The sequence below is a fragment of the Dermacentor variabilis genome, chromosome 5, assembly GCF_050947875.1.
Source record: "Dermacentor variabilis isolate Ectoservices chromosome 5, ASM5094787v1, whole genome shotgun sequence".
NCBI classification, from domain to species: domain Eukaryota; kingdom Metazoa; phylum Arthropoda; class Arachnida; order Ixodida; family Ixodidae; genus Dermacentor; species Dermacentor variabilis.
The window spans coordinates 171,252,262-171,264,715 of record NC_134572.1 but is presented as its reverse complement, the minus strand read 5'-3'; the positions used below and the strand labels follow the sequence as shown (position 1 = coordinate 171,264,715).

The 12,454-nt window shown below is 43.1% G+C and overlaps 1 protein-coding gene across 1 annotated transcript in view; it reads left to right on the top strand.

The window, feature by feature from the left end:
* The window catches only part of LOC142583337 (uncharacterized), a 348,940-nt gene that overhangs the window by 240,123 nt on the left and 96,363 nt on the right, over window positions 1-12,454 (top strand). Inside the window, exon 4 of the mRNA XM_075693760.1 lies at window positions 3,809-3,943. Within this exon, the coding sequence (XP_075549875.1) occupies window positions 3,809-3,943 (135 nt within the window). The remainder of the gene's footprint in view (window positions 1-3,808; window positions 3,944-12,454) is intronic.

The following is a 12,454-nucleotide window of genomic DNA, read 5'->3' as shown; positions in this document are numbered from 1 at the left end:
TCCATGGAAGCCTTCTCTAAAACCAGGTTCACGAGTTCTGCCGAGTTGAGTTCGCGACGTAGTTCCACCGCTGGTTCATCTTCAGCTTGGCATCTCGAAAAGATTATCTTCTCTGCGGAGGCCTCCTCAAGGAAAAATGTCACCCACATGTTGCAGTCCGTTGTCGAGTGCGCCAAAATAATGTAGCGTTCCTAGTTAAAGGACACAATATATGGAAAGTACTGCTATGGAACTGGCGTCAATCTTTTCTACCATTTCATTCTAACTTCATTTTTCTCTTCTCCTGAACCCAGGTTCCTCGGCTTCTTCATCTTCTATTCGAAGGCTCGTACCGCTTCAGTAGTATCCCATTATTCTCATTCCGCTTTCAACGTTCTACCGTCCTGAATCCTTCTTTGTCATTCTATCCTAATATGCTTTCTTCATTCAATCGTGATTACGCTGCCGTGGTGAGCCGTCGTCTTCATTGGTTTGTTAACAGACAGTCGACATCATGCAGCTATTGTCACACCATCGTCATCATGTGGTCGGGGTCGTGCAATGTTCGTCACTCCAGCCTAATTATCGGGCTATTGTTATGCCGTCGTCGTCACGCCAGTGTATTCAGTCATGCAGTTGTTCTCATTCATAGTCCTAATGTTGTTGTCGTGCCTTCGTCGTGGTCCTCATGTCGGCGTAGCTCGGCTGTCGTCACTTTACCTTCAGTATTATTTAATAATGGTCCTCTAAATGTCACCATGAGGTTGATGGCATTCAGCTTTTGCCGCTGCATTGACATCTTTACTTCTTCGCAATACCACAGTCGCCAGTGTGTCGGCATCATACAGTCGTCATCATGCGCCATGCTCATGGGCAACATTGCAAGCGGTATCCTCCCATGAAAACATGGGAGGGTGCCAGATTATGCCACATATAGCCCAAGCAACTGAAGATCGATTATGCCACATATAGCCGAAGCATTAAGATCGACAACTTACAGCTGTCGATCTTAATGAAACTTGACTTCAGAAAAACGGCGGGTCGCTACACTGCGCTAGATTGCTAATTGCATTAGCATCGACAATCGTAGTGAGATGAGTTCTGCCGTGATTATTTTTCCAGTGGTCGCTAATTTGTTCATTCTGTTGTTAGTGTTATACGGTTATCGTCGCGACAATGATTCTCCCGTTACGCGATGGTCAATAAAAGACGACACGTTTACAAATCCTAAAAGCTTTTTGCAAACGAGTCCCAATTTATGGCCGGTATGTTAGTATATACATAGAGGAGGTTGTGGCTAAGTACTGCACCAGGGTGGCCAATCCTGCTCTGGTGAGGGAGTGCGTTACCGGTTCTGGTCACCGGGATCAGGCCACACTCCAGGCCTGTTTATGCAATTTTATAAAGACGCGGATGTTTAAAAAAAACCGGTAGAAAATTGCGCGGCACCGAGATTCGAACCACGGACCCCTTGCACGCGAGGCGGGTGTTCTACCTCCACGCCACCGCTGCACCAGGGATAAGGAAAGGGCAGATTGTGTGAGGAAACAAACACGAGTTAATGATATCTTAGTTTAAATCAAGAAAAAGAAATGGGGGTGGGGCATGGGCAAGACACGTAATGCTGAGGGAAGATAACCGATGGTCATTAATAGTTACGGAATAGATTCCAAGGGAAAGGAAGCGTAGCAGAGGGCGGCAGAAAGTTAGGTAGGCGGATGAGATTAAGAAGTTTGCGGGGACAACATGGCCACAATTAGTACATGACCGGGGTAGTTGGAGAAGTATGGGAGAGGCCTTTGCCCTGCTGTGGGCGTAACAAGGCTGCTGCTGCTGATGATGAGGATGTTAGTATATACAGGGTCGTTCACCCTTAGATGATGACCATGATTATGCGATGGCATTGATGCAATCAGCCGACATATGCTGTTTGGTTATTAGAGAAAACGTTTATTAGTGGTCGAGCCGTAGTGTCTACATCATGTTTTCTTATATATAATGCGTGCGCTATATGACGCGGAATTCATAAACTTAAAGGACGAGGCTTTAACTCGGGGTCAACTCTAATTTCTGCATACACATACCTGCAAAACGCAGATAATATGCCCTCCCTAAAGAGTCGCTTAACCGATATGCAATAAATTTGTTGCACATAAGAGAGGAAGGAGAACGCTATCGATTTTAGCAAGCAATATTTTGATTTACTGTGTCAACTTCTTTACAGATATTTCCGGAAATGCATAAGCTCAAGGAAACATGAAATACAAAGCTTAAGATTCCCCAACTCCAGTCCGAAACTAGGTGTTTCAGTTACGAAAACTGCGTCTCTTAAAGCGTCCGAAGCGGACAAATTAGATGAGCATGTTTATAAGGTACGTAAATGAGCAAGTTTATAAGATACGTAAAACTGTTCAAATGCTTACAAGAGTTTAGCAAAGGTTCTGGTAAGAAAATAGGAGTGTAATTCCGAGAAATACATCAATTTTGTTGCTCTATACATATCAATTTGTGCAGCTTAAGCAAAAAGTAATAATGTATTTTATTGCCGAGTTTAACGTATTCCAGAACTTCTGAAAAAAAGTTGGTGGCCCAAGTAAAAACTTGCATTGTTAAAGGGATAAATTTGAACTTTTTCGTTTAAACGCACGAAACTTCCACAAAATAATTCACGCAATACAATCACTCTTTCCCAAACCCTCTAAGAAGTGCTGAGGTAACGCGTCCTCTTAAAGCAAGGTTGGTCTACACGATTTCATATCTAAAGTGAACCTTGAATACAAGCACATGATTACTAATTTACGTGGTTCCCATAACTGTGCACCACCCTGTGCGGTTGCATGCAGCACATCTAGAGGGAAATTATTCCTCTAACGCACATTTTTTGTGTATAATGCGGCCTTAATTATAGGTTTGTGACTGGTGCATGTAGTCTGTACTTGTGCACTTGTTGAGGACTCTGCACATGTGCAACACCGGAATACGCACGGTTATATCACTGCACTTTGTCATTAATTTATTCCTTGTTTTTGAATTGCTTTCCTAGCCAATCACTTGCACATTTAACCCGCTGTGTACAAAATTGGCGGTAGGCACCTTTTGACGGCAAACTGCATATGCCGTTCCTCTGGATAAACCTTCTTTTTTACCCGCCGTGGTTGCTCAGTGGCTATGGTGTTGGGCTGCTGAGCACGAGGTCGCGGGATCGAATCCCGGCCACGGCGGCCTCATTTCGATGGGGGCGAAATGCGAAAACACCCGTGTGCTTAGATTTAGGTGCATGTTAAAGAACCCCAGGTGGTCAAAATTTCCGGAGTCCTCCACTACGGCGTGCCTCATAATCAGAAAGTGGTTTTGGCACGTAAAACCCCAAATATTATTATTAAACCTTCTTTTACTCGTTCAAAAAATGATAAATACTGAAGAAGAAACACAGCACGTGTCGTGAGCTCACACTTATACACTCATGACTAAATTGAGAGCGCGAACTACTCGGACACAAGCTAAGGCGCGTAAAAAGACAGGACACGGCGCTTTCCTTGTGCGTTACCTTGTGTCCCGGTAATTCAGGATCTGAATTTAGCCATGCTTCCATACCAACTTGCCCATTCTCACTTTTGATCAACTATGCACTGCTCGTAAATTTTGACAAATGCATACATGGGATCTGTCCCATTTTCATCATACTGCTTTTTTGCAGTGTTTCCCAGTTTTAATACGAAATGCTGAGCCAAAGAGTCGCTTCGCGAGGCTGTTTTTATTTCATGCCGCGTTGTAAGTGAAGCCTCAAATCTCAATATAGTGACGTCTACTTTCTTTATTTGTCGCGCAGCTTCGTCGCTGGGCGGCCACTGCGACCACGACGAGGCGTGTGCCTTCTCGGTGACTCACTCGTCCTGCCAGAGCAACGAGTGCCGCTGCCTCGACGGACACGAGCCCGACGCACACGCCACAAAGTGCACGCCCAGTGAGTATACATAGTGTGCCATAGCCAGAACACGCGCTATACTTTTACGCGTCAGCGTATATGTCCTCACTTTGAAGATTCACGATGCGGTGGTATGAAGCTCGGCGATAAAATTTGGCATAGCGCCAAGAATGGGGTCAGCTGCTCAGCTGTAACGACACATGATGGATGACCTAGATGAGAATGGGCGAGGGGCGTTGTGGATGAGGTCGTCGGCGCAGCTGGCGCTGTGCAAACTCGCACAGGCATTAGCCCCGCGAACGAACTACAGAAACGCTGCGAGCGCCGCTCGCGTGACGTCAGGGCACGGACTCGCGCCTGTCGTCTGCTACAGTTCGGGCGGTGTCCGGGCGCTTTCTGCGGTGTTTTCGTTTGTTCGCCATCGTTCTCTCTGCTTTTATAATTATGGCGGTCGTCTCAAACATATTTTTACCACGTCTTCATTCGCGAAAATTCATTTAAAAGCTCATTTCTTAGACGACAATGCAGCTCTCAAATGCAATGCTACAGTGCCAGCCGAAGGAGCGCAGACCAGCTCATTGCGGGTTTTTTCATGCGTGTATCGACAACCGCAAAAACGTAGCATATAAGAATTCAGTTATGATAGCATACCTGCTCCGGTGCAACAAGTATGTCAGAAACGCTGCCTACATATGACTTCTACAACAGTTACCTTGATTTTATTCCTCTAAAACAGGTTTTCTCACGACGAGTGCTTCATGGTATAATATCAAATTTTTCAATTTCTTCAGAGAAGCGCTCAGCAGTAACACGAGGACTTGACTAACACTGCAGTTTAGATTCTACAAGCAGCACTTGCTTCTTTATCTGCTTCTCAAAATTAGGCGTTTCTTCACATGTTTATTTTAAGTGGCGGTAATTTGAAGTAAGGTTAATGAAGGCTTACAGATATTTGCAGAATACGAAAAGGAATGTACGATTGTATATTCGCTTTTACGCGCAACACGTTCAACTCGATCACTTGAGAAATTTACTGGGCTTGTTGCTTGAGGAATATACATGACGAATCTGTTTGGCAAACTGGCACAGTCTGCGCAGCCCAAATTTTTTTAGTGACATATGCCCTTTGGACCGTATGGTTGCAGAAAGAAAGAAGTCGAAGCGTCAATAATGTGTAGTATGGGAGATATTGAAAATTTGATTCCCCGGTGGAGGCTCAAAATTCAAGTGAAATATGTAAGGCTTGTGGTGTTTTCTTTATGAAGGTTTGCGAGGTTTTCTTTTAGGTACCAACGAAGCGAATAGTTCTCCGTTTGCATAATTAAAGAACGCTGGACCGAAACATGGTAAGGCAGAAGGTGCTTGAATTTTCATTTTCTAGGCACTCTAAGTTGCGCTGTAGTACCTCGAGAATACTTTAGGCATTCCAATTGGCGCTGTAACTGCTTTATGATTTCAATTTGAAGTTGTAGTCAACTGATGGCTTTCGCGAACAACGAGTGCCTCGCCATACCGACAATTGGGTACTACCGTTGCGTGAGGGGTGTGCCATACTGTCGAGAAAGGCTACTGAAGGCCACCGTGAAGCATTTCGTCGCTTGCAATTGTTTGGTTCTCGATCTTAACCACGAAACTTTTCTCTCAAGTGATAGCTACTATGGTATTTGTGAAATAACTATGTAAATACTCTACATTACGCGCCGTCGTGTGAGCAGCCATGAGCAATTCGTTTTTTGGAGGCCTGTTTCAGAGAGGGTTCGTGAAAGTAGCAGCAAACTATTTCATAAGAAATAGTCAAGTATGGTCATTTATTAATGCGTAAAAGAAAGAGTTAGGCGCGTTAATGCGCGCCTAACTTACTTCTACGCATTTAGTAAATGGCCATACTTGACTAGAACGACTCACCAGAGCAATAAGAATCATAATGACAGCTTCGCTGGGCAGTGTCTTTATAACACGGATAACATGTTGACGCCAATTACGAAGTTTTTTTTTTCCATGTAAAATGCAATGTCTCTCATAGCTAAATACTAAGGGAGTGTTAAGCGTTTAGCGAAGCATCATGCACAACTTCGCGTGTTGAATTTGCAGATATTCTTTTTGCTCAAAATTTACGAACATGCACGGCGCATATATGCATTGTAAAACCAGTGGACCCCTTCAACGCTACGTAGCGTGCCATATCCAAGCCGTAACTTTTCTCGACTCACGCGCTTTTAAGAAGAAACTGCGGTTCATACTTGGCAGCAGAAAGAATACCCTTCACTAAGCACGGCTCGAGCCACCCATACCCCAGGCATACACGGAGGGAACGAGCGCGCGCGGCAGCCGAGCCAGACGGAGCGAGCGGCGTCCTGGCCGTGACGTCACTCGCGAGGGGGCGCCACTCCAAATTCTCACCGCTAATAGCAGCATAGCGCAGTGCACTGCGGATGGCATCATCATGACCCGAAGTAGGTCGGCACTCGGGGAGGCTTACATTCAGGTCTGCATCGGCGCTCGGAATCCACAGTCAGCGCTTCGTCGCCTTAAAGTAGCGTGAACGGAGCCGATCCTTCTATTTATCTTGCAAAAAAACATTACCAAAAACAATTAGACAAATAATAACTGAATAATAAGATAAACAATGACGGCAGAAATGAGAGAAAGTATGCTCATGCAAAATACGGGTTCGTATTATATATAACACGATGTGGAAGCTGCAGAAAGGCAATTCCCGTCTTCCGAAGTTCACTGTATAAATGAGCAGTGGCATGTCTCTGCACGGCGTGTGCTAATACAGAATTTATTGTTATGATCTATGCGTGGAGTAGTATGACATAGATGGAAATTTACATGAAGCGTAACTGTGGAATATGGTGACAGACTTTTCAAAAAATTTTGCAAGGTTTGCGGCAAGACGCAAGCCAGTGAGGACAGTTCAAGGGCAGTTATCATAGATGTTACACCAGTTTTGTGGTTATAGCTGTTAGTAATAAATGTGGGGCCGGTATTAAGGCCATGATCAATTGTAGGAACGAGTTCCTTGCGCTTTGTTACAATTTGTTCAAATAACAAACAAGGGTAATATAAAAAATTTCGAAACGTGATTCCTACACGCTGATGTTGTATTATAGAATTCACGCTTGAGGAATCGCTATGAAAGGAAAATTAAGTATATAAATGACGCTCTAGTCAGTACTTTGCCTCGCCTTTGCATCAGTTATTATAGCGTAAATGGATAATGTGACTTAGCTGTACCACAGGCTTCGCATACAGCTGGTGTGCTTGCCTTTTACCTATACGAGAGCGATATGCATTCCTAAGGATTGCAATTCCTTGAAGCATGTTACGGGGACAAGCTTGCCGTGAGCCACAATTTGCTCCTCCTCGCAACTGCTGTGACATTGCAGGCCACCGCGAACCAGGGTTCTGTGGGTTTTAATTAGCGAGGGTGCTGCAGTGATGGGTAGCTGCCGTTGCAATGCCCCGAGCGGCTCGTTTTATGGTATGCATACCGCGAAGCCCATGAATAGCCTCCATGGCCCGCTGCTTTCAGGCCACAAGGGGGCTAAGCACGTTAAAAAGAGCTACACAACCAAAATGTCCCTGCAAGTTAATGTGTTCTTTTCTATCGTACGCTAAAACATTACATTGATGTTGTGGTTATAAGGTGAGGAATTGAAATTTATGCTAATTAAGCAATACTAATAAATGTATTATTAGAAACACACCGACAAAAACGAAAAAAGAAAGCTGGATGCTTTTAGACGAGGTTGCAGCTGCATACAATTCGTCTCGTTCTCATATACATATTTACTTTATTATTAGTAGTTTTGTAAACCGGCTTCAAAGACATGGACACCCTTTTCACAGTATTTTGCTGATCTTTACCTAAAAGAAATGCCGAATACTGAACGTATGTCACAAATTTCATCGCTAATATTACGCGAGTCATCAATGTATGCTGCGTGAAGACGAAATAAACATTGGACCGACAGGCAACAGCGGAGAGAAGGCGTAGGGGCAGGGTTATAAAGGCGATTTTTAAGAGGAAAGCAATAGCCACGCAACGTAATGCCACAAGAAATTGCAGCTTAACATTACAACACAAAAAGGCAGCAGCACGGAGAGTAGGGATGATATTTAACAGTGTTAAAATTCCACCGACATGATTAATATACGTTGAGATGAGCGGGCAGTGTACTGCGTAGAAAAGACAACTGGTGGCCTACTGGTGCGGAAAAATTATTCATGGAGTCACAGGTGGTTACTTAGGATGCCTACATTCGGGAGTCTGAATGCGTACGATAGGTTAAACTGATGCAGTGCTCAGTTCTTGTATGAAAGATCTCAGCGAAAGGAGTACGAAGATGATTATTTATTTATTTATATATTTATTTATTTATTTATTTATTTATTTATTTATTTATTTATTTATATTCGGAAGGTTGACGACTTCTGTAAGCAGCCCCTTCTGAACGCTTCATTAGCGAAGCAATAGACAAAATTGGTGGCAGTTTCCCGATGCAAGTATTGAGTACGTTAGCAAGTTTTCACTTGGCGCTTGGACTTCCTCGGGCAGTGCTCTAACTACACGAAGGCCCGGCTAAAGTTCCTAGAGATTTCTGACAAATTTTTGTGTCTCAAAAAAAACAACAACAGGAAACTCTCAAGTGACTTTGTGTCCGACTAACGCCGGCGCAACATACGCCGGTGCGCCATAATTTCAGGCACCGTTAAGCGCTTTAACCCGCTGTGTAGGGTGCCACCACAATCGCCGCCTGTGTAGAACCGTTGCTGAAAAATCACTCTGTTTTCAGTCTTCTGTCACTAGTTTTTTTGTGCACTTCAGTATTCCATAATGTGAGAAAATTTGAGCGAAAGGCAGTATGGTGTGAATGTCATGTTTCATGAAATTTGTTTGCAGGTTGCCATTCTCGAAAATTTGGGTAATAATTTATTCGGGCACGTAAGACCTGATTTCTACAGTACAGCATTCACACACAACATAACGGCATTCGTATTGTATTGCACGGCATTCATATACATTAGCACACATCTACCTAAATATATGCGAAGCTCCACAGCAATGGCAAGAACAACGGCGAAAATTTGCCTGGAGTTGTCATACAATTACTATCGCAATAATATCGCAACAGTATTGCAATAATATAGGCAGGAACATAAAAGAACATGCACGCACGCACGCTCACACACGATGACGAGCATTTAACGTGTACACCCGTGTGCTTAGATTTAGGTGCGCGTTAAAGATCCCCAGGTGGTCGAAATTTCCGGAGAGCTCTACTACGGCGTGCCTCATGATCAAAAAGTGGATTTGGCGCGCATAACCCCATAATTTAATTTGATTTAATTTAGCGTGTACGCGCTTGTTACCGGTCACCAATGTGGTGACAAGAAAGGACATTTAGTAAAATAGTCGCATAAGTGCATAGAAGCCACGGAACTATGAAAAAAAAAAGAAATGTTGATGTGCGCGAAAAGAATCAGTCCGGGACACAAGCATATTTTTGGTGTAGGCATTGGACACGCAGTAGATTCAATTCATAAGCAGAGAGTGGTTTGTGAGAACCTATTGTTTTCATTAAAGTATTAATGAAGAAAAACTTCAAGTGTGAGAATTTATCCTTTCAAAGCACTATTTTCGTTAGTTTCGCAATATTTTGTTGACTATTAGGAGAACCGAAGATCAAATTCTCTGTTCCTTTTTTTCTTCAACTCCGCTCCGAAACTGAAGCGTCGGTACGTTAGTGTGACGCCTGGGATTTCAAATATTTTGTCGTATTTTGGCCGTTGTCGCAGAGTAAGGTATCCTGAAACTTGCCAAATTCCCTCTTGAGTTTCTTCAAAAAAGGATGTTGTCCATCTTTAGCGATAAGCCTAAGCGCGAGTGGACGCCGTTCCACTGCATCTCACCACGGCAAGCCGATGTGGGAACACCAAGATGGCGCTGCATCTTTTCTTTAGTTACTGCCTTTTTTCTAGCCTAGCAGCCCTCTTCTGGCGGTAAGAGTGTTTTTTTTTTTCGGTAGTGCAGAATGAAAATGAACGAGAACAGCAGAAAATATTTTTTTCGTTATTGCCCCTGTAATAAATCATACATGAATTCACAGTCTTAATCACGCTCTGCAGGCGGCTACTTCCAATCTGCTTCGAGGAAAATTTTCTTCCTATAATTTATCTTCTATCGAGTCTGCTTCTTTCTTGTTTTTATTTGATCCCGCTAATTAGCGCAGTTCTCGCGCCAATTGTAAGGCCAATTTTTCGAAGCACAGTGTACTTCCAAAAAGCCAAAGTGCATATTATGAATAAACTGCACATGTGTGCATGTGCGCCTCAGGCGGAAGTAGCGATCAAATACGGATGAACAAATAGCCTAACCACTACAAAAAGAAAAGGGGGTGCGGAGCTACCAAGAAGTTGGCGTTCGCAAGCGATTAGCTCCGTGTGCAAATAGGCCAATCTTCGGGAAAGTGCTCAAAAAGAAGCTTGATTAAACAGAACATGGTGAAGGAGACAAACAACAGCGAATCCCCCTGGACGAAATGACTTGTCGAAGGTGTACACCGGTCTACCGAGATAACAAGTAAAGAAAGAAACACTAATCGCGGTAGGCGAACCATGATTGAATCTCAGACTCTATGCGACAGAAAACTAATTAGCGATTTCCATTCACAAAGTGCGAGACATTCAGTCGCAAGTTAAACAAAAAAGAAAGTCTACCGGGTTCTGGCTTTACTTATTTTGCCAGATCCCCGGGGTTGCGCTACTGTGCCGCTGTCTTTCCCGTTTGGCCTTAAATAACCCGTAGCTGCATACTTATTCACCTTCAATTTCCACTGCGGGTTGCGCGCTCTGCAATCAAGTAAAGTGGGGTCTTCTGGAACGCCAAATTGCAGTAGACGAGCGCATACAAGCCGTCTTTTGTGGGTACTGCATACTCGGTGTCTCTATATTCGTGCGGTTGTATGAATCCCATTATATTATCATCTGTGCGATGTTGCTTGGCTGTGGAGGCTAAGACCAAGCTTTACATACATCTACGTAAATACGTGTAAATGGGAAATTCGTTTTTCTTAGCAACCACTGCACCAAATTTCAAGAAGTTTGTTGCGCTTAAAAAAAAACTCGCAGATCTAGTGACTGTTGGCTTCGAATTTTTGAATCAGGTTGTCAATTTTTTATTAAAAATTCGCCAAATTCGCTCATTTTCTGAAAATGAAACTATCACGTTTACAACTCCGTAACTCAGCAGTGAAAACGAATATCACAACTCTGTGCATTGCATCCAATAGCACATCTAAAGCGGACAAAATTGATATGTTAGACGTAATGCTCAAGAATTTTACTATTGTTGAAATACAGCTTATGCAGAATCCTTGTACACAAAGTAATAAATTCAAATAAGATATAAAATGACACATCCAATTTGTGAACTTTGAATGATCTAATGGCTACCGTTTAAAGAACCGCGATATCTATTCTTGATACAGAGCAATTGATGTGTAAACTTCGTGCTTCTACATTTTTACGAACTTTCGAATTTTTAAAACTTGTTCGACAAAATTCTGGCCATAAATCGAAATTCGCTTCCATCGGTCATTAGCATTTACCTTCTCTCCAAAATGTAACAATTTTCATTAAGATCGGTCCCGCGGTTACCTCAGAAAAAACTTTTTCTTTGCGTTTTATACGTATTTCAATAGTCTGGGTTGGAGTTGGGCCCGAGCTAAAGCTTGCTCTCAATGCAGGTACTGGAACGTTCCGTGATATCTTTTATTTTGTTGCTGCATTATTTGGCCTTTTTTACTGCGTGAAAACAGTTTATGCGTACAGAAGCGTCTTACGTGAGCACGTGCTAGTTTTTTACGTATAGAAATTGGAATCTAGAGCCTAAATATGCATAGTGAAACATCAGTCGCCACTTGCGCCTAAGGAAAATTTAGTAAGAGTGATAATCCTGCGAATAACGTTCCCTGGGAAGAATTAGGCAAGGTGTGCGTGGCATTATGGCACACATAAAGTTCCTAACTCATTCCTACTTAGCGAAGTCACCGAACCAAGAAAAAAGACTTCACTGAAAATAAAGCTATTTTTTCAGTATAAAGAGGTGGTACATTGTGAATCGCAGGAGGCGAAAGATCTCATTAGGAAACGCCAATGTATGAAAGCCTCTAACCCTACAGCTAGAATAGAACTGGCAGAACTTTCGAAGTTAATCAACAAGCGTAAGACAGCTGACATACGGAAGTATAATATGGATAGAATTGAACATGCTCTCAGGAACGGAGGAAGCCTAGAAGCAGTGAAGCAGAAACTAGGAATTGGCAAGAATCAGATGTATGCGTTAAGAGACAAAGCCGGCAATAGCATTACTAATATGCATGAGGTAGTTCAAGTGGCTGAGGAGTTCTATAGAGATTTATACAGTACCAATGGCACACAGGACGATAATGGAAGAGAGAATAGTCTAGAGGAATTCAAAATCCCACAGGTAACGCCGGAAGAAGTAAAGAAAGCCTTGGGAGCTATGCAAAGGCGGAAGGC